Genomic DNA, 23,978 nt, shown 5'->3' on the forward strand with positions numbered 1-23,978 from the left:
CTGAGCAGAGAGCCCGATGAGGGGCTCCATCCCAGGACCCTGAGATCATGACCTGAGCTGAAGGCAGACTCTCAACCAACTGAGCCACCCAAGCGCCCCTAAATTGTATTTAATTTGAATGTAACTTTAGTAGCCACCTGTAGCTAGTGACTATGGTATTGGGCAGCACAGGTCTAGCACACAGTAGATGCTCGTTGATTTTTTTTTTTAAATATTTTATTTTTTTAAAGTAATCTCTACACCCAATATGGGGCTCCAAATCATAACCCCAAGATCAAGAGTCGTATGCTCTACCAACTGAGCCAACCAAGTGCCCCACATTGAATATTTTTGAATAAACAGCGAAAAGGATGACAATCATAGACAGCCAATTAAGACACAAGGTAGAATGCAAGGGAGGTAAGCAACATAACCCTCACTTTTCATTCGTTCATCCCTAACATTGTCAATACTTCCAACCCTGCCTTGTATAATCTTAATTCTTGGCTCTTTACTGCCTGAGCTGGTTATTCTCTCCTGAACCTGCCCAGTTTGATATTGTCCCTCCTGTGAAATGGGCTGGTCCTAAGTGCCTCCTAGAGACTAATCTCATTCGGTCCAGACTGGTCAGGCCCAAGCAGAGAGGACTCTCTCCTTGGGGGCCTGGACTTAATCATGTGGGAACCATGTGGTCTAAGTTTCTCTACACTGGCAGACTGCCAAGCCCCTCTTGGAGGTGACAGTTGAGGCTGTTTCCGCTATAAAAAGTCACACAGAAAAGAAGCCACAGGGCTGATAGTCTTGCTACTCCTTACAAGAAACTGTACAAGCCCTGGTCAGATCATTTCCAGCCCAGACACCAGAGACTTTGGTGGCCTCAGGGTCTGAGGAGGAAGGAGGCATGGGGACAGGGTGAGGTGGGATCAGCGATAGGCCAGGGCCTCCTGCCAGACAGGCAGAGGAGGGCTGGGTCTGTGGTGCAAGAGTAGGCCTGACAGAGAGTAAAGGCCAGGGAGGTACAGTCCTTTCCAATAGACTTTCCCAAATATTCATTACAAAAAAGTTAAAAAAAAGACAACCCAAACCAAATAGCATAAACAGACAAGTGAGAAGTCCGGTTCCAGGGAAGAATGTACAGATAGTCCCAATTTTATAAAAATAAATACGTCCTGGGGGCGCCTGGGTGGCTCAGTTGTTGGGCGTCTGCCTTCGGCTCAGGTCATGATCCCGGGCTCCTGGGATCAAGCCCTGCATCGGGCTCCCTGCTCAGCGAGGAGCCTGCTTCTCCCTCTCCCCTTCCCCCTGCTTGTGTTCCCTCTCTCGCTGTGTCTCTCTCTCTGTCAAATAAATAAATAAAATCTTATAAATAAATACATACATACATACATACATATGTTCTGTGGGGCGACCGATTGGGTGGAGGCTAGTGGTGAAAGGGTTCACCCGGGGCAGAACAAAGGAGATAGAAGTTTTTTGAGTACACTGCAAGAGGATAGCGGGCAGGACAGCACAGGAGAGACTGTCTGCCAGGAGGCAGGGGTGGGGGGCTACAGCTACACGGGGCGTGAGGAGGTATGGGACCATATGGAATTTTCCTGCTTTGGTACCTGGGCCCAGTTGTGAGTAGCCCATTGGTCAGCTGGGGCCTAGGGGTCTTCTGAGGTGGGTCGCTTAAGGAGCCTGCTTGCATTCAGCTGGTGGTCACTGTGGGCCCTTCTGCCTTACTCGGGTTTCCATTGCTCAAGCCTGCTGCCTAAAAGCCGCCTCGACGTGTCCCCGCCTACGTCACACAGTAGGGCTAACGGATCCTCTACCATGTGTGTGAGGATCTGTAAATATATTTGTAGCGCCTTTTTCAGAATGCAAATTGTGTATGGTTCCTTGGTGAGGGGGTGAGCAGAGCTCATGGCATAAAAAGAAATTTTGCCCTTGCTAGTTCCTCTGCTTGGAAACTCCTTCCCCAGATTTCTCACGGTCTGCGGGCTATCTCTAACCAGTCGTAGTGCTCCTCCTCCCAGAGACCTCCTCCATCGCCCTTTCTAGATCAGCACTTCCCTCAAGCCCTCCATCTATATGCCTGAGTATTTTTCATACAGCTCTTCTCACTCACCAACATTATATGACATGTCTGTTTATTTTGTTTGCTCAAGAGAGTAGACTTTGCTCTTCTTTACGGTTGTATTCTCGGCGTCTTAAATATGGCCCGGTGCATAGGTAGATGGTCAATAAATCTACTGAATGACTAAAATGTAACAAAAGTGTCCATTCTTTGGGTGCCTGGGTGGCTCAGTCGTTAAGCATCTGCCTTCGGCTCAGGTCATGATCCCAGGGTCCTGGGATCGAGCCCCGCATAGGGCTCCCTGCTCAGCGGGAAGCCTGCTTCTCCCTCTCCCGCTCCCCCGTTTGTGTTCCTGCTCTCGCTGTGTCTCTCTCTCTGTCAATTAAATAAATAAATAAAATCTTTAAAAGAAAAAAAGTGTCCATTCTTCTCTGTCCCTAGCTCCGGGTGTTCTGCCTAAGCAAGCCCTGAAGTTCAAGTACAGCCCTACCGGCTCCCACCAAGGCTCCCCAGGTCACTTTAGAGCAGCGGCTTTCAAACTTCTTGACCCTGACTCTCAATAGGAAATACAATCCCCAATGCTCACACATGTACATGTTTATGTAACGGAAATAAACCAAAAAAACCCTGCACTAGGAGCAATGTGTTCTATTTTTTCTTTCCTTTTTTTTGTTTAATGCTGGTCTACTCTCCTTGAATAGATTTCACCACCTGCTAAAGAGTCACCATTGCCTTAGAGCAGTGTTCGTAGGAGTGGTCAGAGAGCTCTTTTGTAGTCCAGCCTCAGGGCAACTGCTACAAATGCAGATTCCTGGCTACACCCCAGATTTAGTGAGTGAGAATCTTATCGGAAAGTTTGAATGCTTAACAACCCCTCTCCCCCAACCGTCCCGGGTGATTCTGAGACCTGATAAGGCCTGAGAGCGGTCACTTGGGAGTTTCCGAATATCCAGAGGCCTCTGGTGGGGACTTGGCATCAGGCACATGCACATTAAGGGAAGGGGCTGAATTTTCAGTTCCAGTCCGCCTCAGCACGAGTGGCAGAACAGATGATCCCCACTTTATTTTTTTAAAGATTTTATTTATTTTTGAGAGAGAGAGAGAGAGCCCACACGAGCAGGAACGGGAGGTGGGGGGGGGGGCAGAGGGAGGAGCAGACTCCCCACTGAGCAGGGATTCCCAATACAGGACTGGATCCCAGGACCCTGGGATCATGAACTGAGCTGAAGGCAGATGCTTAACCCACCCACTGAACGACCTAGGTGCCCGATGATCCCCACTTTATAAAAGCAAATCCATTGCCACCTAAGCCCCTAGCAATTCCTAGTCCTCTGCCCGGAAGTACTTCTGGTGATTTTGCTACCGCTTCCCAGATTCCAGCCATCCGGAGGGCCACTGACTGCTCCAGGGCCACACCCAGTGAAGGGGCCCCACTTTCCCCAAGGGCCTTAACCCTTACTTCCTCCCCCTGCCCTCCACAGTCTCTTTTCCTTCACACAAAATCACTTCTGTTTTCTTTCTTACCAGAAGGTTTAAGAGCCCTCCCCACCCCCAGCCCTTAGAACAAAAAAATTCTAACCACAGTCTCTAGTTATGGTGGCCCATTTCCAGCCCCACCCCCAGAAGAGGGTAAATGCCATTATGAAGCCTCCACCCTCCCACTAGAAACAACTTTTGATGCCAGGGACGCTGCACTCCCCTCGCCAAAGGACCTTACCTTACACAGTTTACGTTCTGAAACCCTGCTACAAGTGTATTTCCAGAGCCTCACGCGTCCAATAAAACATTTTGTAGCCCCTACTGTATACGATACACCCAAGCTCAGCACTTTCAGACAAGATCTCATTCAATTCTTGAAGCAGCCCTCAGAGGTAGATAGTATTCTCACCCCCATTTTAGACATGAGGAAACTGAGGCCCAGACGGACTAAACGATCTGATCCAGGTCCCATAGTTTTAAGTGGTGGAGCTCTGGGCCTGTCAGCTGTCCTCGCCCTCAGGGGCTGAAGCTGAAGGGGCTGACGGAAGGGAATCTTTCTCTTCCCTTTGTGCCGTTGTCACTTAGAGGGACCTCGGGGTAGAGGTGCCTCAGCCCCTAAGTGCTGCAGGATGTGGTGATGCTTCTCTTCAGGGTTTGGCTTTCACAAGTGTCCAGTCCCGATGAATTCAGAATAACCCCTGACCCCCAAGTCTGGCTCCTTCTCCCTTTGGCTGAGTTCTCTCCTCAGGCCTCTGCCAAGACCTCTTAAGATGGAGTTTGGGGGCTGGGGAACAGCACTCTCCTTGTACGCCCAGGCTGGCTGGACTGGAGCCCCAGTAGAGGGTTTAGTCTGGACTTAGACTGATTTATGAGATCCTAAGAAAAAAAGCCCCAAGGCAGCTCCAGCACATATCAGTCGTGGCTTTTTCTGAGGATGGGTGTTTCATCCATGTGTTTATTTGCATATTCTCTTTTCTTCAATAAACATGCATTAGTTTTTTTCAATACTAGTTATAAAAAAAGTTTCAAATGAGGAAAATTTGGTTGTAAATACTTTGGGGAAATCAGCCTAATACAGATGTCCCTCATTGGACATGCAATTTAAAAAATTATTACCCATACTAGCCACAAATCAAACCGCCTGAATTCCAATCTCATTGCTACCAGTTAGTAACTGTGACTCCTCGCAAGTTACTTAACCTCCATAAAAACGGGGATCATAGTAGTACTTTCCTTGTACTATTAACAGACGCTTTGCAGTTGCAGCCGCTGTCTGTGCTCCGGGGGTCCTGTTTAATCACTTAAGCCTCAGCACAAGTCTGTGGGGGCAGGTACCGACGCTATCCCCATTTTACAGCTGAGGCCACTGAGGGTGCTCTGCCTGCGAACAGATAAATGGGATTTGAGCCCAGGCAGCCGAACGCCAGAAGCTGCCTTCAAGCTACTTGTCTAGAGCTGCCCCTCAGAAAGGGCTGTTGTGGTACATGATAAAACGCTTTAAGGTGCTTAGCAAAAGCCTGGCACTTAATAAGTGCTCAATTAAGTCTCCTACGGTCACATTAATATTCGGTGTTTTACGTTTGTCATAAAACTAACACGCATACAAGGCGACTTAATTCAGCAGAAAATCACAGAGCCGCCTGAAGCCGGCGGACCGTGCGCGGGGGTCGGGGCGGGACGCGGACCCGGGCGCCGAGCGGGCGCCCACCCCGCGGCGAGGGCAGGCGGGCAGGAAGCCGGGGTGGCCGGCGCGCGGGGCCGCCCGTCGGGGCCCGGGGGCGGGGTCGGGGAGGCTCCGCCCAGCGGTCACCTGCGACAGGTGGAGCGCGCGGCGCCGGGTGCTCGGCCATGTCTGCGGAGAGCGCAGGGCCGGGGTCGGCGCCGCTGTGCCCCGAGCACGGCCAGGCTCTGAGCTGGTTCTGCTGCTCCGAGCGACGGCCCGTGTGCGCCGCCTGCGCGGGGCTGGGCGGCCGCTGCCGGGGGCACCGCATCCGCCGGGCGGAGGAGCGCGCGGAAGAGCTGCGAGTGAGTGGCCGGGGGCGCCGGAAGGCGGGGGGCGGGGGACGGGGGACGGGTGGGCTCCGGAGGGAGGGGACACGGGGGTGGCGTGCCGAGAGGGATCCGGCGGGGACCTGGCGGCCGGTCCAGGAGCCCGGGCTCGGCGGTGGCACTGGCTGTGGAACTAGGCGGTTAAGGGTGTGGCCCCTGGAGTCGTGGGGACTTGAGTTCGAATTCCGCCTCCTCCCCACCTCCCTCGCCGTCTTGTCTCTGGGCCTCGGCGCCCTCATCTGTAGTTTGAGGGCAATATAGCGCGCGTTTATTGGGGGTGTTGTGCGAGAGACGTAAGATAATGGGCGAAATGCTCTTTAGTCTACCACATAGTGGCGGCTCGAGCTGCCCACTCTTCCTTCGTTGCGTTGTTGGGGGGGTGAGAGCCGGGCCTGGCCTTGGGCAGTATGCGGCAACACTGCTCCAGTTGCCGGGGACTCCGTGTGTCCCACGTCCCGCCCCGTGGAAGCTGACCTGAGATAAAAGCTGGCCCTCCTCCCTCCTCAACCCCTGGGCTCAAAGCCCCTCCGCTCGTCCACCCTTCGGGCTTCCTGGTGAGGTGATTTCTTTTCCCTTTGGGGTTGGCCCTGACTGCGCTCCAAACTGGTTCCACCTGGGTAAACGGAGGGGGCGGGTAGGATCTCAAGAGGTTCCTGCTGGATCTCTTCACCTAGAGTTCCTCCCCATCTCCACTCCAGTTTAGCTCCACGCTGGTCACCTTCATCACCACCTGCCCCTGGTCTGAAACTGGGGAGTCGAAGTTGCCCTGGGTCTTCCTCCCTCCTTCCACCCTAGTTGTGGTCCCCGGGGGATTTCCTTGCAATTTGATTAAGCCGCTTTATTTCCCCAACCTCACCGAGTGCTCTGCCCACCTGTGAGGCTTGAGGGCTCTGGCTAGGGACTCCGACTGCAGGGGAATAAACACACGTGACTGGCCCAGAGGGATTCACTTCCTCAGTGACACCTGAAAGCTCCCGATTGGCCCTTCCTGTCACCACTATCCATCATCAGTAGTGGCGATGAAAATAACTTGGGTAATGTGGTGTAATAAACTTTCATAATGGATGGAAACTTTGTGAGCGCCAAAGCACTTCAATATCCATCATCTCACTCCATCCAGACCAAACTTTTGAAGTGATAGCCAACTTCCGTTTTACAGATGAGCAAACTGAGGCCCAAAACAGGGCGGTAACTCCTCCGAGGTTTCTAATATTCAGGAGCTGGACCAAGGGAGTCATTGACTTGCTCAGAGAAAACCACCTCTTAGCCTCAGTGGAGGGAGGAAGGGGTGCTAATGGGTGTGAGGATTAAATAAAAACCTTAAAAAAAGAAGAAGAAAAGTTGCCATCAGAGCTGAATCTGAGTGGTGGAAGGAGGTGAAGGCTGGGGCAGGTGGCAGGCCTGGTGCTTGGTTTGGAATGCAGTCTGCCCAGGGCGCCTTCCCTGAACCCTACTGATGCCCTAAGCACGTTCATCTCCTTTGCCTGGAGGGAGGGGTTTCTTGCCTTCTCCCTCCAATTTTGAGTATATTATGGCATTTACACACTCCTTCCACTATCCCTCTAGCCAGGAAAGAAATTTTGGCCCAGGGCAAGATGGTTACCATTCAGCAACTTCTCTCTTACCTTCCGGGTTCTTGTCCTGTACCTTTTTGGAAGTTAGGCTCGGTTTCCTCAGGCCTCTGGTGTGTGCTGATCACAGCTTCATCCCAGCCAGCTCAGTTCTTTCACTTAGTATTTGGACCAGCGAAGCGTCAGATGAATTCCTGACTGTGGGGCGGGAAGGATTTGCAAGGGCTTCCTGGAAGAGGCGGAGTTGCCTTTGGGCAGATGGAACTGGGGCAGAGCTGAAGCAATGCAGGAGCTGTTGGCTAGGAAGGAGTCCAAGTACCTGGAGAAATGGAGTGGAAAAGCAGGGGCCTGGCAGGTCACTTCTCTGTGGGCTTCAGCTTCTTCATTTCTAAAAGTCTCCGCTGCTCTCCTGGGGGACGCTCATAGCTCTGGCTGATGTGAACCACTGAGCCTCTTATGGTCACAGAAGTAGATGTTCATTCATTGAACAAATATTTATCCAGGGCCTCTAGTGTAGGAGGAACTTTCTTCTAGGTAGTGGCCCATAGCGAACAAGTCAAAGTCATGGTGCTCATGTTCCAGTGGTGAGGGGAGAGATACAAAACAAGTAAACACACCCAGAACGTACAGGCAGAGGAGTGATAAATGCAAGGGAGAAAAATAAAGCAAAGTAAGCGAATGGGCTGTGGGGATGGTCGGAGAGGGCTTCTGAGGCGGTGACCCTGAATGGAGTGGGGGAGGGGACTTGTACGGCTGGCCGCAGAGGAAGGAACAGGTGCAAAGCCACTGTTGTCAGGACGAGTTTGGTGTGTTTATGGGACAGAAAGAAGGCCAGAGTGGAGAGTGCTAGGAGGTGGCTTCGGAGCAATAGGCAGAGTCCCATCAGACAGTCCCTTGTTGGCTGAAGTGGGAAGCTTGATCTCCCTGTGCGTGTGCTGGAAAGCCGTTGGAGGAGTTTGAGCAGGGACGTGAGCTGACCTAAGCTCCTGACACAAGGTGGTCGTGGCTCACTGTAGGGGTGAATAGCAAGAGTGCAGGTGACCAGAAGTGGCCAGAGGAGAGAGAGAGAGACTTTGGAGTCAGGGCTGATGGGACTCACTGAGGGATTAGATACATGCGGGGTTGGAGAGTAACCCCGGGGGTTTGGGTTGGGGTAATGAGGTTGATGATTGCTGGTACTGTTTAATGAATGGGGATAACTTAGGGAAGGGCAGTTTGAGAAGCCGTGTTCTTTCTACTCAGGTGTGGAGAGCCAGGGAGCTGGGTCAGAGGGAACGCTGAGAGCATATGCAGGAAAGTGATTATGATGATGGGCCACCGAATTTAGGAGAAGGAGGGAACTGAGGCCACAAAGTGGGTGATAGACACGGAAAAGTGGTAAGACTAGTGTATCAGCGGCTTCAGCTGAGCCGAAGAATGGTTGGACTGGAGAATCTAGAGTTAGTAATCTGGAAGGATGGAAGTGGTGGACAGGGTGTGGGCCCCTTGAAATGAAGATTTTGGAGGTGCTATAGTTTTCAGTAATAACGAGGTCTGGGATGTGAGTGGCTGAGGGGGGATATCATGGGGATGGAGTGAATGGATCAACGTGGATCGAGACGCCATAGGTGTCCTTTATATTGCAGAACAAGATTGTGGACCAGTGTGAGCGGCTGCAGTTCCACAGTGCCAGCATCGCCAGATATGTGGCTGAGGTCCTGCCAGGGAAGAACCAGAGAGCAGTGGTAGGTAGCTCTCCTTCCTCTCTGCTCTGGACCCCTCCTAGGACAAGACTCCAGCCTTAGGAGCATGGACCGGTCTGGGATCCCTTCCCAACCTCACAGACTCACTGTGCTCCTAGCAAAGGCAGATATCCAGGAAGGACGGTTTCCCATCTCTCGGAGCTGGGAGTTTTACCATCTGGGCAGAGAGGACTATTCCCAGTACCACACTGGGGCAAATACTGCTGGAAAATGACTTTCTTGGGGTAAAGGATCAGAAAGGGTAGCATTCTTCCACCATCTAAGTATTTCGTGGTCAGCCCCTGAATTATAAAATAACCTCTGGACTTTGACGTGGAGTGTTCTTTATGACAATCTTATCCCTGTTTACAGATGGGGAAGTGGGTCGCCTAGAGGGTGATTGACTTGCCCAAGGTCCACAGCCTCCTGCCAGAATCAGATCCAGGACCTGGATCTTCTGACTCCCAGGCCAGTGCTCCTTCGGCTACCCGCCACTGCTGATCCTTTAGCCAGTTGCCCCCATTGCCGATGCTCCCAGGTGTGCCCCTCACGGGTCGGGGCTATGAATTTCTTTCTGTACATCCCCTCCTTCCTTCACCAACATGGACAATGGAGCAGGCTTTGCATGGTCTTAGTCAAGGTTCTTTTGATTGTGTAGAACGAAACCCAGTTGAACTAGTTTGCGCAAAAACAGGGAATTTCCCAGCAGGATACAGAAGCCTCTCAGAACCTGAAGGGGACGAGAACCAGGAAAGAAGATGCTGCCAGGAGGCCAGGCAGCTATTCTGTGTCCGTTCCTGGCTCTCTTAGCATGATGGTTCCTCTGTCTCTCTCTCTCTCTTTTTCTTTATCCTTTTTATTTTCTCGTCTTGACTGCACTGGCTAGGACCTCAGTACAGTGTTGAATAGAAGCAAGTGTAGCAGATGCCGACTTCAAGGAGCGTACTCACAGCATTTCACCATTTATGTATGTATTTAACAAATCTGTTGAGTACCCATCACATGCCAAGCACCATTGTTCTATGTGCTAGAGATTCCACAGTGAACAAAACATATGGAAATTCCTGTTTCCGTGAAAATTACATCGTTGGCCAGGGGGTGTGGGGGGTTGGGGGGAAGGCCAATAATTAAATACACCCTATGTCATAAGGTCAAAGGTGCTATGGAGAAGTTTAACACAGGAAGGAGGACGTTCCTTTGTTGAGAACGGGGGGGGGGGGTTGCAATTGCATATGCTGTGGTCAGGAATGACCTAATTAAGTATTGATATTTGCACAAAATTTATAGAAGGTGAGGGAATGGACCAGATATCTGGGGGAAGAATTCTAGAAAGAGGGAATGGCAACTGCAAAAGCCCTAAGGTAGGAGCAGTGAATGAGATAGGAGTCAAACTGAGTGTTGTGTCCACATAAGAGGTTTCAAAGAGGTGGGATGTCAAATGTTGCAGAGGTTAAGTAAGGTGAGAAATGAGAGTGGGCCATTGGATTTAGTAACATGTTCATCACTGGAGATTGTGATGGGATGGGGAGTGTTTTGTAGAGTGGTGAGGTGGAAGCCTGATCAGAGTGGGTTTCAGAGGGAACAGAAGAGTAATTTGGGAGAGTTGGCTCAGCCAACCCTTGAGGACCTCTGCTGTAAGAAGGGAGCTGAGAAATGGGTTGATAGTGGAGGGGGATATGAGATCAAAAGGGTATTTTATTTTTAAGATGCAGAAATTACTCTCTGTATGCTGGTAGGCATTATCTGGTAGAGAGGGGAAAATTAATGGTGAGGGAGAAATGGGGGTAACCAGGTATAGCAAGGTGGGGTATAGGCTAACAAATGGAAAGTTAGCCGTAGGTAAGAGCATGAGCTTTCATCCGCAGAAACAGGGAAGGCAGAGTATGGGGCGCAGGTGCAGGTGGATGCGTAGGTGATGGACAGAGCTTGTGTAATTCTCTTCTGATTGCTTCTGTTTTCCATTATTTATCACATTTGCTGTAGGTTCTTAATGATGCCGTTTGTCAGTTTATAGATATGCTTTGTCCCCTATCAATCTGTTAACATGGTAATACATTAATAAGAGTTTCTAATGCTAGGGACACCTGGGTGGCTCAGTCGGTTAAGCATCTGCCTTCGGCTCGGGTCATGATTCCAGGGGCCTGGGATCGAGTCCCAGGTCGGGCTCCATGCTCAGCGGGGAGCCTGCTTCTCCCTCTCCCTCTGCCTGCCGCACCCCCTGCTTGTGTTCTCTATCTTTCTCTATGTCAAATAAATAAATAAAATCTAAAAAAAAAAAGAGTTTCTAATGCTAAACCATCCTGAATTCCTGGGGAAAACCAAGTAAGCTTGATCATATGTATTTTTTTTTTTTTACTTTAAATTTTGAGATAATTGTAGATTCACGTATAGTTGTAAGAAATAATCATAGAGCCATATCCCCTGTACCCTTTGTCCAGTTTCCCCCAATGATAACATGTTACCTAACTATATAGTACAGTATCATAGCCAGGACATTGACATCCATACAACCTACCTTATGCACATTTCACCAGTTTAACATGCGCTCATTTGTGTGTGTGTATTTAGTTCTGTGTGGTTTTATCACATGTGTAGATTTGTGTGACTTCTCCCACAACCAAGATACAGAGCAGTTCTATCATAAGGATCCCTCGTGCTACCCTTTTATCACCGAGACCCCCTCCTCTCCTTCTCCTTGTATCGTTATACAAAATTTCTGAGGTTGGATTGCTAATCTTAGTTTGGGGTTTTGTGTGTATGTGTTTAAGGATTTTTGTGTCTATACTCAGGAGTGAGATTAGCCTATGAATTTCATTTCTTGTATAGTCCTTATCAGATTTTGGTATTGAGGTTCTATAAATCTTATTAAATGAGTTGGGAACTCTCTGTTTTCACCGGAGGTATTTGTGTTAAGATTGGAATTATTGGGCGCCTGGGTGGCTCAGTTGGTTAAGCGACTGCCTTCGGCTCAGGTCATGATCCTGGAGTCCCAGGATCAAGTCCCACATCAGGCTCCCTGCTCGGCAGGGAGTCTGCTTCTCCCTCTGACCCTCCCCCCCTCATGCTCTCTCTCTCTCATTCTCTCTCTCTCTCTCAAATAAATAAATAAAATCTTTAAAAAAAAAAAAGATTGGAATTATTTGTGCCTTGAATATTTGGTGACACCCCCTGTAAAACTATCTGGGCTTGGTGTTATTTTTTGCAGGTGGATTTTAACTACTGATTCATTTTCCACCATGAGTAAAGGATTCATTCTTTTTCTTTGGTTTTAGTAAATTTTTTCTAGATAAATTATGTACTTTGTCTCTTTTTAAATGTAATGGCATAAAGTTCTTAAATTATTTTTTTAGATATTTTATTTATTTATTTGAGAGTGAGAGTACAAGTCGGGGCGGGGAGAGGTAGAGGGAGAGGGAGAAGCATGCTCCCCACTGAGCAGGGAGCCCGACATGGGGCTCGATCCCAGGACCCTGAGATCATGACCCGAACCAAAGGCAGACGCTTAACCGACTGAGCCACCCAGGTGCCCCCCCAAGTTGTTCTTAATCTTGATTAAAGTTGCCACTGGTTTGTCTATTTTGTTAGTCTTTTCAAAGAACCAGCTTTTAGTATTTTGATCCTCTCTTTTGGATCTTTTTTTTTCAAAGTTTATTTATTTTTTTCTAGTGATCTCTATACCGTGGGGCTCGAACTCACAACACCGAGATCAAGAGTCACATGCTCTTCCGACTCAGCCAGCCAGGAGCCCCTCTTTTGTATCTTAAAAAAAAAATAAACCTCATTATTATTTCCTCTTATCTTTTTTTTAATGATTTTATTTATTTATTTGTCAGAGAGAGAGAAAGAAAGAGCACGAGCAGGGGGAGCAGCAGGCTCCCCACTGAGCTAGGAGTCTGATGCTGGACCTGAGCCGAAGGCAGACACTTAACTGACTGAGCCACCCAGGCGTCCCTTCCTCTTTTTTTTTTTTTTAAGAAGCCAGGCATGGGAGTGCATATTGTATGATTCCTTTTTTTTTTTTTTTAAGATTTTATTTATTTATTTGAGAGAGAGAGAGAGCACAAGCAGGCAGAGGGGCAGAGGGAGAGGGAGAAGCAGACTCCCCGCCGAGCAGGGAGCCTGATGCGGGGCTAGATCCCAGGACCCTGGGATCATGACCCGAGCCGAAGGCAGACGATTAACCGACATACCCAGGCGCCCCAGGTGTCCCTTCCTCTTATCTTTATAAATTTTTTCCTTCTAATTTTTTTTAGGGGGGAGATATACACCATTGTTATTTAACTCCCTCAGCTGAACACAGTCTCTTAATTTTAGTCTGTCTTCTTTCTCAAGGTCAGCATTTAAGCCCTATATTTCCTTCTACATATTGCTCTCACAATTTCTGATGCAATATTTTCATTCAGTTATAAGTATTTTTAAATGTCCACTATGATTTATTTTACTATGTGTTGTTAGAAATAGGTTTTAAATCTCCACATCTCCAGATGTATGGTTTTACTTTTAAAAATTATCATTGTTATTTTTTCCACTAATTTCTCACTTAACTTCATTGTAGTCTGCATATCAGTTGTTTGAAATTTGTTGAGACTTGCTCTATGCCCTAAAACATGGTCACTTTAGGTAAATGTTTCACATTCAAATCTTCTCTATACTTACTAATTTTTTATCTGCCATATTTACTGATTGCTGGCAAGGAGCATTTATAGTTTCATATCATGCTGTGGATTTGTCTATTTTTCCATATAATTCTGTCTTTACTGGGCTCTTAAGTTTAGAGGAGTGTAAAATTCTAAAATAAATCACAAGCTGCATTCAGGGCAATAGAGTCTCCGCTCTTGATTACACCAGTTTTCAATTTCCTTTCTACATACACTTGGACTCCAGGGGATTTCCTTTACTTAGCTGCCAGAGCAGCTTGACTTTTAAAAGGATGCTTTGGGCTATTTTTCCAGCATTTCTGTGCTTTGTTTTAGGACAGTGTTTAGTTTATTCTGGCATATCTTTGGAAAGGGAAATTTTTTTTTCTCTGCTACACTTTTCTGGGAATGAATCGAGAAATGTGTTGAAATTGATTACAGTCTTCCAGTGAGAGAGTGTCTGCTGCATCTTGGGCCAGGGTCTGTTCTTGGTCCTGATCACATAGTACAAACATGGCTACGGACACCCACCCCTGTGGGCAAGGCAGCAAGGTGGGTTAGAGAGAACAATAGCTAATGGTGTTGAACGCTTACGTGCTGGGCTTCGTTCTGTGTACTTTGTATGTATTAACTCATTTAATCTTCCACAATAACCTCATGCTGTAGGTACTATTATTATCCTCATTTAGCAGATTAGAAAACTGAGGCATAGGGAAGATCAGTAATGTGCTCAACATCCTACAGAGAGTAAGTGGATCAGCTAAGGTTTAAATCTAGGCACTGTCTGTCTCTAAAGCCTAACTTCCTGGGACGCCTGGGTGGCTCAGTCAGTTAAGCATCTGCCTTCGGCTCAGGTCATGATCTTAGGGTCCCGGGATCGAGCCTGACGTCAGGCTCCCTGCTCAGTGGGGAGCCTGCTTGTCCCTCTCCCTCTGCCCCTCCCCCTGCTTGTGCTCTTTCTCTCTCTGGCAAATAAATAAATAAAATCTTTAAAATAAAATAAAGCCTAACTTCCTAACTAGTGTGTTATGTTGGCTCAGGGAACCCTGAAGTTGGAGTCAGAACTAACTCCTGGGTTCACTTAGGCCATTCACTCTCTTCCTCTCCCCTGGGCAAATTGTGGGTCTCAGTTTCTTCTTCTTCTTCTCCGAATCCGTAAACTGATAATGGAGGGTTATGTCTTCTGTAGAGGACATCACTGGGAGCTAGAGACCCCACAGTCCAGGCTTTCGGGTGGCAGTGGTCAGGGTAGGCTTCCCAGATGAAATAACTTCAAAGCTGGTGCCTGAAAGGTAAAGAGGAACGGCTACGTTTCTTCTGGAAAGCAGGGGTCATTACCTGTACAGAGCAGGTTTGCACAAGCAGGGCACAGAGAAAGCTGCTGGCTATCCCTGACGTTCTGGCATGAAGGAGACTGTTCTACTCTCCCTTGCCTGGCAGGAGTGCAGGTGTTTCATGCAGCCTTTTGGGAGGACTGATTGTCCGATGGCACTGGGGGAAAGGGAATCGTGTTGGACTGAGAGTCAAAAGAACTGGGTTCTAGTCCCAGCTCTGTCCCTGACTTGGCCTGTGAGCGCTACCAAGAGATTTTTGACTTAGTCGGAAGAAACTTTCTTCCTCAGTCATTCAGGAACTATTTGAGTACCTACTGTGTGCTAGACCCTGTGCTAATTACTAGGAGACACACATTAGCTTCACTGGAGTGGATGGCATGCCCCCTGGCATGAATAAGAATTCCACCGTGGAAGCCATTGGAATGGACAGATTTAGGAAGGAATGAGATTTTTTTCACTCAAACCTAGTCAGAATATCAACTGGACTACTGTTGGCACGGATCCTGTTGATGGTTGATGGGGATGACTTTGTAGGCTCTTTTGCTCTACAATTCTGTAATTCTCTGACCCTGGTCCCTTGACCTTGGTATTCTCAACTATGAAATAATTGATTCTAGTTATCTCTAGACCGTGCCCACTAACCTTAAGCCAGCTCTTCCATTCTGTTATCCCGGCTCTATGAGATATGACCTGGATGTCTGAATCTTATATTTCTTTACCCTAAACCATATTTGGGAACTCTTAAGGCTGGGATGGCTTAAGCACCTGTTTCTTCCATTACTGTGCCTGTGGCAGACATGGCTAATCAACCCCAGCACTCCTTCCCACTGAGCCCAAATCCTCTTAATATTGACTGGGGCTTTGCTAGGACCCGATTCTCTGTGTTACCCCTCATCAGAGCACGGCCAGCGCGGCGCGGGAACTGGTCATCCAGAGGCTAGGTGTGGTGAGGAGTCTGTGTGAGAGCGAGGAGCAGCGTTTGCTGGAACAGGTGCATGGTGAAGAGGAGCGGGCCCACCAGAGCATCCTGACACAGCGAGTCCACTGGACTGAGGCGCTGCAGAAGCTCAACGCCATCCGGACCAGCCTGGTGGGCATGCTCACCCATCTGGATGACCTCCAGCTGATTGTAAGTCAGGCAGGGGTAAGGACACAACCAGTGGACCAGACACCCCCCAAGTCTAAAACATCGAGAATGTTTATTGGTAAGAGTTGGGTGGATAAGGATAATTTGGAGCAGGGATGAGGCAAGGGAATAAAACTAAATGGATTTTTTTTTTTTGCACCTGCTAACCGTTCTTTCAGTAGTGAGCAGATATCTACTGAGTGTCTACCACATGCTCTTGTGCCACGGGGTGGAGATACAGGACACAGCTGTTAGTGCCTCGTGGCCTTAACGAGCCGAATCCGTAAACTGATAATGGAGGGTTATGTCTTCTGTAGAGGACATCACTGGGAGCTAGAGACCCCACAGTCCAGGCTTTCGGGTGGCAGTGGTCAGGGTAGGCTTCCCAGATGAAATAACTTCAAAGCTGGTGCCTGAAAGGTAAAGAGGAACGGCTACGTTAAAGGAAGTGGAGAGCTAGAGAGAGGGTTCGGAAGTGTGCAGAGGGAGGGAATGGCCCCGGGCGGTCCTTAATCTCACCACCCAGAAACTACCGTCGTAATATTTTGGTACATATCCCTGCAAAGTACTTTCTATAGAGATGCAGATACTTGCAGTTTTAACGGGACAATCTGACATCTGAGTAAATATGCCAAGCAAAGAAATCTGAATGTGGAACAACCAAGCTGTTCTGCAGTTCAAGTAGGGCAATTTCCATCGCTGCCCTAGATTGTGCATTGACTGAGTCACTCAGCTTCCACGGACAGAGCACATTCTGTCCTAAACGCTGGGACGGTCACAAGAGAAGATTCAGAAAGAGTCCCAGCCGTCCAGGAGCTGGCAGTCTTGGTGGGGGGTGAGGTGTTAGTAAATACGTCGTCCTGCAGTGTGGTTTGGCGAAACGCAGGATGGCACCAGGCACGGGCGACTGAGTCATTGTGAGTGCGCGGTGTGGAGGTGTGCGAAGAAGAACCCAGATAGCTTTGTTTTGGGTCTTAATGCAGGAACAGAATGCTTTATGCTAGAGTCTGTCCGTGTGGCACCCTCCATACCAGTTGAATATATTCAAATCTGGACTACCTGCTGAATTCCTGGTACCAAGCCTGACTCTGTTTTCTTTTCTCACAGCAGAAGGAGCAGGAGATTTTTGAAAGGTGAGTATAGCCCGTCATTTGCCTGGGCAAATGGAGACCATTGCCTGTAGGCCTGTAACTAGTCCGCATTCAGGTCCTACTGCTCCAGGGCGAAAGCCCAAGGCGTGCTGTGCCACCGAGTGCCTGCCCTGGAGCCATGCTCCCTGGACGGGGGTCTTCCTGCCTCTGACTTGGAGAACTGCTTTAGATCCCCGTGCAAGGGTAGTGAAAGAAACACTTAGCAATCAGAGGCTTGCCAAGGGCTTTCTGAAATGTTATCCTGCTACAAAATAACCAGTCCCGCTATTAGAGTATTTTACACCCCCATCTACAGATGAAAATACTGAGGCTCAGAGAGGGGCAGGGACTTGCCTATGCCCCACAGCTGGGGCGTGAACCCACACCCAACACCTGTCCCATCACCGTCTTCTCTGCCTCAGTCCCTCTTTCTCTGATGAAGGGATCTTTGAAACCTAAGTCTGTGTTAACCACCACTCAAAATTTGCACTTTAATGAGGCAATAATAAAAGCCCTTCACCAGGCTCTCCCTGGGTTCTGAAAGACTGAGAGCCAAGAGCCTGAAGAAGTGGCCAAGAGGATGTAATTTGCCAGGCAAAGAAATTAAATTCTTACATCTTCTGTGAGAGATTTCAGAGCTGTATCTGGGGAGCACAGCCCATTCTTCTTAACTATTTTTATATTTAAATTTCAACAGTAATACATGTGCATGAGAGAAAGAGAAAAGAATGCCATCAATATAAAACCGTTGAAAATTTAAAATGTCTCGGGGTGCCTGGCTGGCTCATTCGGTAGAGCATGTGACTCTTGATCTCAGGATTGTGAGTTCAAGCCCCACATTGGGCATAGAGACTACTTAAAAAATTTTTGTGTGTGTCTCCATCACCCCTTCCCAATCCTATTCCCTGGAGGTGATCAGCTTTAACAGTCAGATATGTATCTTGTGAACTTTCCTATGTAAATAGAGTCCTCGAGAGTATGTCTGGGCTTGTTTACCTCTAAAAATATATATTTTTAACACAGTTGGGATTGTTTTAATACTTGCTGTTCTATAACTTATTAGGCTCTCTTGGATCTTTCCATGTCAGTACGTATAGATTTACCTCACTCTTCGGCAAGTCTGTGAAGGCATCCCTCAGTATGGATGCCCCCAACTTTATTTTACGGTCTCCTTTAAACGCTTGGCTTATTCCTGCTTTTTCCCTCTTTTAATATTTCCACACTTCTGCTAGTCTTCTCTTTCTCCTTTACCTTCTTCATCTTCCTCTAAAACCATCCTGTCTTCAATTTCAAGCTGCTCTGATTTTTGAAAAAAAAAATGATCTTTAAATTTTTTTTTGTTTTGAAATATTTCAAATGTGGAGAAAAGTTGCAAAAACAGTATAAAGAGCTTCAGCTAGAAATCCTAATTGTTAGTATTTTGCCACATCTGCTCTCTTTCTTGGTCGGTTTGTCTCTTCCTTCCTACCTATTTAACAAGTGAATATATGGCACTTACTTTTTCTGACCTATTTGAGAGTAAGTTGCAGAAAGCGAGACCTTTTACGTCTAAATACTTCCAGCATCTTTCTCTCAAGAACAAAGACAATCTCTTACATAACTATAGTGTCACTATTAAGCTCAGGAAATTTAATGTTGATGTAACACTATTATCTAATATACAGTCCATATTCAAATGTTGCCAGTTGTGCCCACAAAGTTCTTTTTTTTTAATTAAAGATTTTATTTATTTATTTATTTATTTATTTATTTATTCGAGAGAGAGCGCACATGAGAGGGGGTAGGGTCAGAGGGAGAAGCAGACTCCCCGCCGAGCAGGGAGCCCGATGTGGGACTCGATCCTGGGACTCCAGGATCATGACCTGAGCCAAAGGCAGTCGCTTAAGCAACTGAGCCACCCAGGCGCCCGCCCACAAAGTTCTTAACGGTGTTTGGTGTGTTTTTTGTTTCCTTTTTTTTTTTTTTAAAGACTTTATTCATGTATTTGAGAGATAATGAGAGAGAGAGCATGAGAGGGGTAAGGGTCAGAGGGAGAAGCAGACTCCCTGCCGAGCAGGGAGGGAGCCCGCTAGAATTCCTGATTTAATCTGGAATTTATTCCTTAGGCTTTTAAAACAACAATAACAAAAAAATACTTTAAAAGAGAGAGAGAGAGATTTATTTATTTGTCAGAGAGAGAAAGCGAGAGTGAACAGCACAAGCAGGGCGAGCAGCGGGGCTCGATCCTAGGACCCTGGGATCATGACCTGAGCTGAAGGCAGACGCTTAATGCAGTACCTTAACCGACTGAGCCACCCCGGCGTCCCCATGAGTTTTCCCTTCTGAATCATGAGGTGCTGGACCAGCTAGTTGTCTAGATTCTAGTGTCTCTGACTGTCCTCAGATTTGCCTTGGGTTGGCTCAGCACGGCCGACATGGGTTCGTTCCTCTTTCCTCCCCGTCTGATGGTTGGGGCCCCCCCAGCCCCAGCTTCAGTGCTTTGGGAAGATGGCAACAGCCCCTCTCTTGTCCTGACCACAAAGAGCCTTTATTACCAGAGCCTGCTCTTAGCTTTTCTAGGGCTTTGGTCACCTTGCTCTTCCCAAGCCAGGACAATCAGTGACAAGTCTTGCAAAGAGCTTGCACCCATGAGCTGTGCCCCACTGTCCCTCCCTGCTCCTTCATTATGGGCAGAGCCAGAGAATTGGAGAAGAGAGTGTGCTCTCAGAACTGCTGCCTGATCTCAAAGCCATCTTCAGGGTCAGAGGCGGTGGGAAAGCTCTTTCTCAGAACCCAGTTCAGAGGTCTGCACAGGTCTCTGGCGAACCCTTCCTTTGCCCTACACCCCGTTGATCATTTTCACTTTAGATCAAGGGGAAAATTATGTGGAACAGTGCCTGGACTCCAGACTGGGTTTGTTCTATTTTTGCATGGAGGCAGGACTTGAACCCAGCTCCCCTTTTTAGCTGAGTGCTTTCTCTGAATCTCTGTTCATTCCTGTCAAATGGGATAACAGCTATCTACCAGGTTATAGCAAAGATTACATGAGATTCTATAAAGGAAACTGGATACTTAATAAATGGTAATTCTCCCCTCCTAGGCATCTTATGTTCCCATGTTCCCTCCAGCCAAACCCAGTGCCCCTGTGAGTTGAGGAGAGGTAGCTACTGGGAGCAAAGCGCTAGAACTAATTTATGGTTAGGGTGATAACTGATAGTCCCTTCTTGTGGGATCCCTCAAGGCTATTTGCATTTTTTTTTAAAGATTTATTTATTTATTTATTTATTTGAGAGAGAATGAGATAGCACGAGAAGGGGGAGGGTCAGAGGGACAAGCAGATTCCCTGCTGAGCAGGGAGCCTGATGCGGGACTCGATCCCGGGACTCCAGGATCATGACCTGAGCCGGAGGCAGTCACTTAACCAACTGAGCCACCCAGGTGCCCCAAGGGTATTTGCATTTTAAGAGCAGAGGAATGGCTGTACCTTCTTACTGAACCAATAGGTTTTGCTGCAGTAGGTTTTGGAAGGAGGCAAGATTTTCTCCACATAAGACGGGGGAGTGGAAAGACTGGTGTGTAAGAGGCTCAGGTGCCATCCCTGTTCTGCTGCTAACTTAAGAGACGCAGCAGGTTGTTTCTCCTACAGAGCAGGCCAACTCCAAGTTCCAATACCGGTACCAAGTATTTACCTCCCTGGAAATTGTCCGCCTTGCTGGAATTAAGACTCCTGGGGGACACAAGGGGAAAGCCCTGCTTTCTGTTTGGCTCAAGCTTTTTTAGGGGGCTCCTGTGTGGGGCCTGGCTGCCAATCTTGGTGTCACCCTCATGGGAAGAAGATTTTACTTCTGTCCCTTTCCCATCACCCTATATTGATCCAGATCCATTTCCAGAACCTTCCTGAATTTGTCTTTTTTTTTTTTTTTTCCCCTTCCACAAGGACCGAGGAAGCAGAGGGTATTTTGGATCCCCAGGAGTCGGACAAGTTAAACTTTAATGAGAAGTGCATTCGGAGCCCACTACTTACCCAACTCTGGGTGACAGCGGTTCTCGGGTCCCTCTCAGGTTAGGAGCTGGTAGAGCCCAGCACCAGGGGGAACAACTGGGTGGCTGGCTGGATGGCTGGGGTGTGCTGCTAGGTCACGCTGGGGAACAGAACATCTGGCATGGTAGCTAAAGCAAACAGTGATGCTAGATGCAGGCTTGTCAGTGAAGCCAAGGTCTGGACAGGCCTGGGGCGGCCGGGTCAGGTCCTTCCCGTTTCCAGCCCAGCCTGCTCTGTTGGCTCTAAGAAAAATCTTGTTCCTGTAAGTCACAGCTCTGTCCTGCCTGAGTGGGACAGCTTAGTATTATTTCTTGGAAACTGAGTTTCTCTTTAAGAAGATACAAGTGCTGGCCAGCTGGAGAGCATCTGGAGCGAGAATTGAGCTGCCTGGATTCGCCTCACTTACTCACTTAAGCACTAACTCAGGCCGACTGTGGCCTGGCCTCGTGCTGCGTGCTAAGGCCACGGAGGTGAACGCGACACGGTCTTCTCCCGCGGGAATTCCCACTTAGTGCGGGAGTTCCCCAAGCAGAATCTCCCAAGCTAGGTGGAAGCTTCTGTGCTCCTGGTTGTGGTGTTTGCATGAATCACAAAGAGGTTAGGGTAATGGATTGAATTGTTCCTCAGTTTTGTTTTTTGTTTTATTTTTTAATATCTTAGCATTTTTTTTTTAAGATCTTATTTATTTATTTGCCAGAGAGAGAGAGGGAGAACACAAGCAGGGGGAGTGGCAGGCAGAGGGAGAAGCAGGCTCCCCGCTAAGCAAGGAGCCCGATGTGGGACTCGATCCCAGGACCGTGAGATCATGACCTGAGCCGAAGGCAGACGCTCAACCATCTGAGCCACCCAGGCGCCCCGAATTGTTCCTCAGTTTTAACCCTCCTCCCTTGGGTGTTAGCCTTACATGTTTGGCGCAAGCTCCAGCTTGTCTGCTCTGCACTCTCGTATCAGAGTGCGCCGGATTGCCGGCAGTCCCATTCAGTGAGTTGTTGGAAAGTACGGGAAGTACGGATCTGATGCTTCCTAGCTCCCGGGGCCTTGCCCCTAGGACAGATCTGATCTGGAGGCCGCAGACAGGCCTCAACTGGAATGCGCTGTGATCGGTGCAGGGTGCTAGATGTGGGAGCAAATGCTGGGTCTTCATTTTGCCCTGCCACCAACTAGGTGTGTGACTTTGGGCAACTTGCTTCTCCTCCCTGGGCCTTCTTTCTAGTTTACAGATGAGGGTCCTAGACTAATAATAACTATTGTTGTCATGGCCACAACTTATTGAGCACTTAATTAATGCTAGGGACTTTAGATGTATCATCCCATTTGGTCCTCACGTCCACCCTGTGATAAGTCCGACTGATCCCCATTTTACCAATGAGGATGCTGGGGGCTCAGAGGGAGGAAAGGGCTTGTGTGAGGTAACGTTACTGGTGGGTGGTGCGGCAGCCCTTTGCTGCCTGACAGGACTGGGTTAGGGCTGACGGCGGGCCTTGGGCAACTCTGAGAATTCGTCCTGGCAGGCACGGAGGACGTGCGTATCGACGAGAGGACCGTCAGCCCCTTCCTGCAACTGTCAGATGATCGAAGGACCCTGACCTTCAATGCCAAGAAGTCCAAGGCCTGTGCAGATGCCCCCGAGCGCTTTGACCACTGGCCCAATGCCCTCGCGGCCACCTCCTTCCAGGCTGGGCTGCACACCTGGATGGTGAACGTCCAGAACAGTTGTGCCTATAAGGTGGGCGTGGCCCTGGGCCAGCTGCCCCGCAAGGGCTCCGGCAGTGACTCTCGTCTGGGCCACAACACCTTCTCCTGGGTCTTCTCCCGCTACGACCAGGAGTTCCGTTTCTCCCACGACGGGCAGCACGAGGCCCTGGGGCTGCTGCGCTGCCCCACCCAGCTGGGCGTGCTTCTAGACTTGCAGGCGCAGGAACTGCTCTTCTACGAGCCGGCCTCGGGCACGGTGCTCCACGCCCACCACGTGCCCTTTTCGGGGCCCCTCTTCCCGGTCTTTGCGGTGGCCGACCAGACCATTTCCATCATCCGCTGATCCGCGACCACTGGGAGCCCTGGTCTGCTCCCCACCACGCGTCCAGGCCATGTTCCTACCCAGTGTCTCGCCCCCACCCCCGATGTTGCCTCTGCCCGATGGGCAGCTTTAGGAGGGTGGGGGATCCATTTCAGGTCTGGGTTCAGCTGTGACATGCTGGGTATCTGTGGGGAGCCTGCTACCCGCGGGGCCTTAGTCTCCCAAATCCACCAGGCATCTGGCCCTCCGAGGGTGTCTTGTTCACCACATCGTGTCTGGCACCCAGCATGGTGCCTGGTGCCCGGTTGTGCAAGAAATACTTGGCGAGCGAACGGGTGGATGGAAAGGTGCCTGGGTGTGTGTGGTAGACTCTTCTGGAGAAGCACTGCCTTCCAGCCCTGTCCCTGGCTTTGATTCAGAACTCCTGCGAGGCTGTTCTTGGCCAGAAGACTCTGGCCTGGGGGGGGGCTGTGTCCCCCCACCAGGTCCAGCCTGGCGGCTCAGGAGACTGAGGGGATCCTGTCTGGAGGTAATCTGACTGCAACACCCCCAAAACTGCCCCCTCCCCGCAGCTCGTGGCCCCCCCCGACATAATGTGGAGACCCGGAGTGAGGGCTTCAAGCCCCAGAGAGCTGAGGGAGTAGGAGGGCCAGACGTAGGGAACACGTCTGTTTAATTAAAGGTTTTAAAAGACTGAAAAGTTTCTTCCATGTTCTTTGTGGGAAATTGGGCACATCCCCCAAGCGCCAGCTCACATCTAAAGAGGTACACCTGCTGGGAAAGAGATCTTCCTCACCCTCATGCGCATGCCCCTCTCAGCGCACACAGCCACTTGAGCCCCGAGACGGCTCTGGG

General features: G+C 49.2%; 1 protein-coding gene across 3 annotated transcripts; it reads left to right on the forward strand.

Annotated features, from left to right (window-relative positions):
• The first annotated feature begins 5,344 nt into the window (after positions 1 to 5,344).
• On the forward strand, positions 5,345 to 23,816 carry BSPRY (B-box and SPRY domain containing). 3 transcript variants are annotated; one of them, XM_044920503.1, is made up of 6 exons: positions 5,345 to 5,542; positions 8,763 to 8,861; positions 15,728 to 15,973; positions 17,063 to 17,088; positions 21,002 to 21,126; positions 22,618 to 23,816. In XM_044920503.1, exons 1-6 carry the CDS (start codon positions 5,366 to 5,368, stop codon positions 23,142 to 23,144), a joined length of 1,200 nt encoding a protein of 399 aa, XP_044776438.1. In that variant the 5' UTR covers positions 5,345 to 5,365; the 3' UTR covers positions 23,145 to 23,816. The 3 variants fall into 3 exon arrangements, with proteins under 3 accessions (XP_044776438.1, XP_021546959.1, XP_021546960.1); XM_021691284.2 differs by having other exon boundaries at positions 15,728 to 15,958; XM_021691285.2 differs by lacking the exon at positions 21,002 to 21,126 and having other exon boundaries at positions 15,728 to 15,958; positions 22,618 to 22,778.
• The last annotated feature ends 162 nt before the right edge of the window (positions 23,817 to 23,978 follow it).

This window comes from Neomonachus schauinslandi, chromosome 13, assembly GCF_002201575.2.
Source record: "Neomonachus schauinslandi chromosome 13, ASM220157v2, whole genome shotgun sequence".
Taxonomy (NCBI): domain Eukaryota; kingdom Metazoa; phylum Chordata; class Mammalia; order Carnivora; family Phocidae; genus Neomonachus; species Neomonachus schauinslandi.

What these genes read in the sequence shown, in the direction of transcription:
- BSPRY (XM_044920503.1), top strand. Translation starts at nt 5,366, where the DNA reads ATGTCTGCGGAGAGCGCAGGGCCGGGGTCGGCGCCGCTGTGCCCCGAG. An exon ending in AGCGCGCGGAAGAGCTGCGA is followed by an intron (nt 5,543 to 8,762) that starts GTGAGTGGCCGG and finishes TTTATATTGCAG; the next exon opens with AACAAGATTGTGGACCAGTG. An exon ending in GGAAGAACCAGAGAGCAGTG is followed by an intron (nt 8,862 to 15,727) that starts GTAGGTAGCTCT and finishes ACCCCTCATCAG; the next exon opens with AGCACGGCCAGCGCGGCGCG.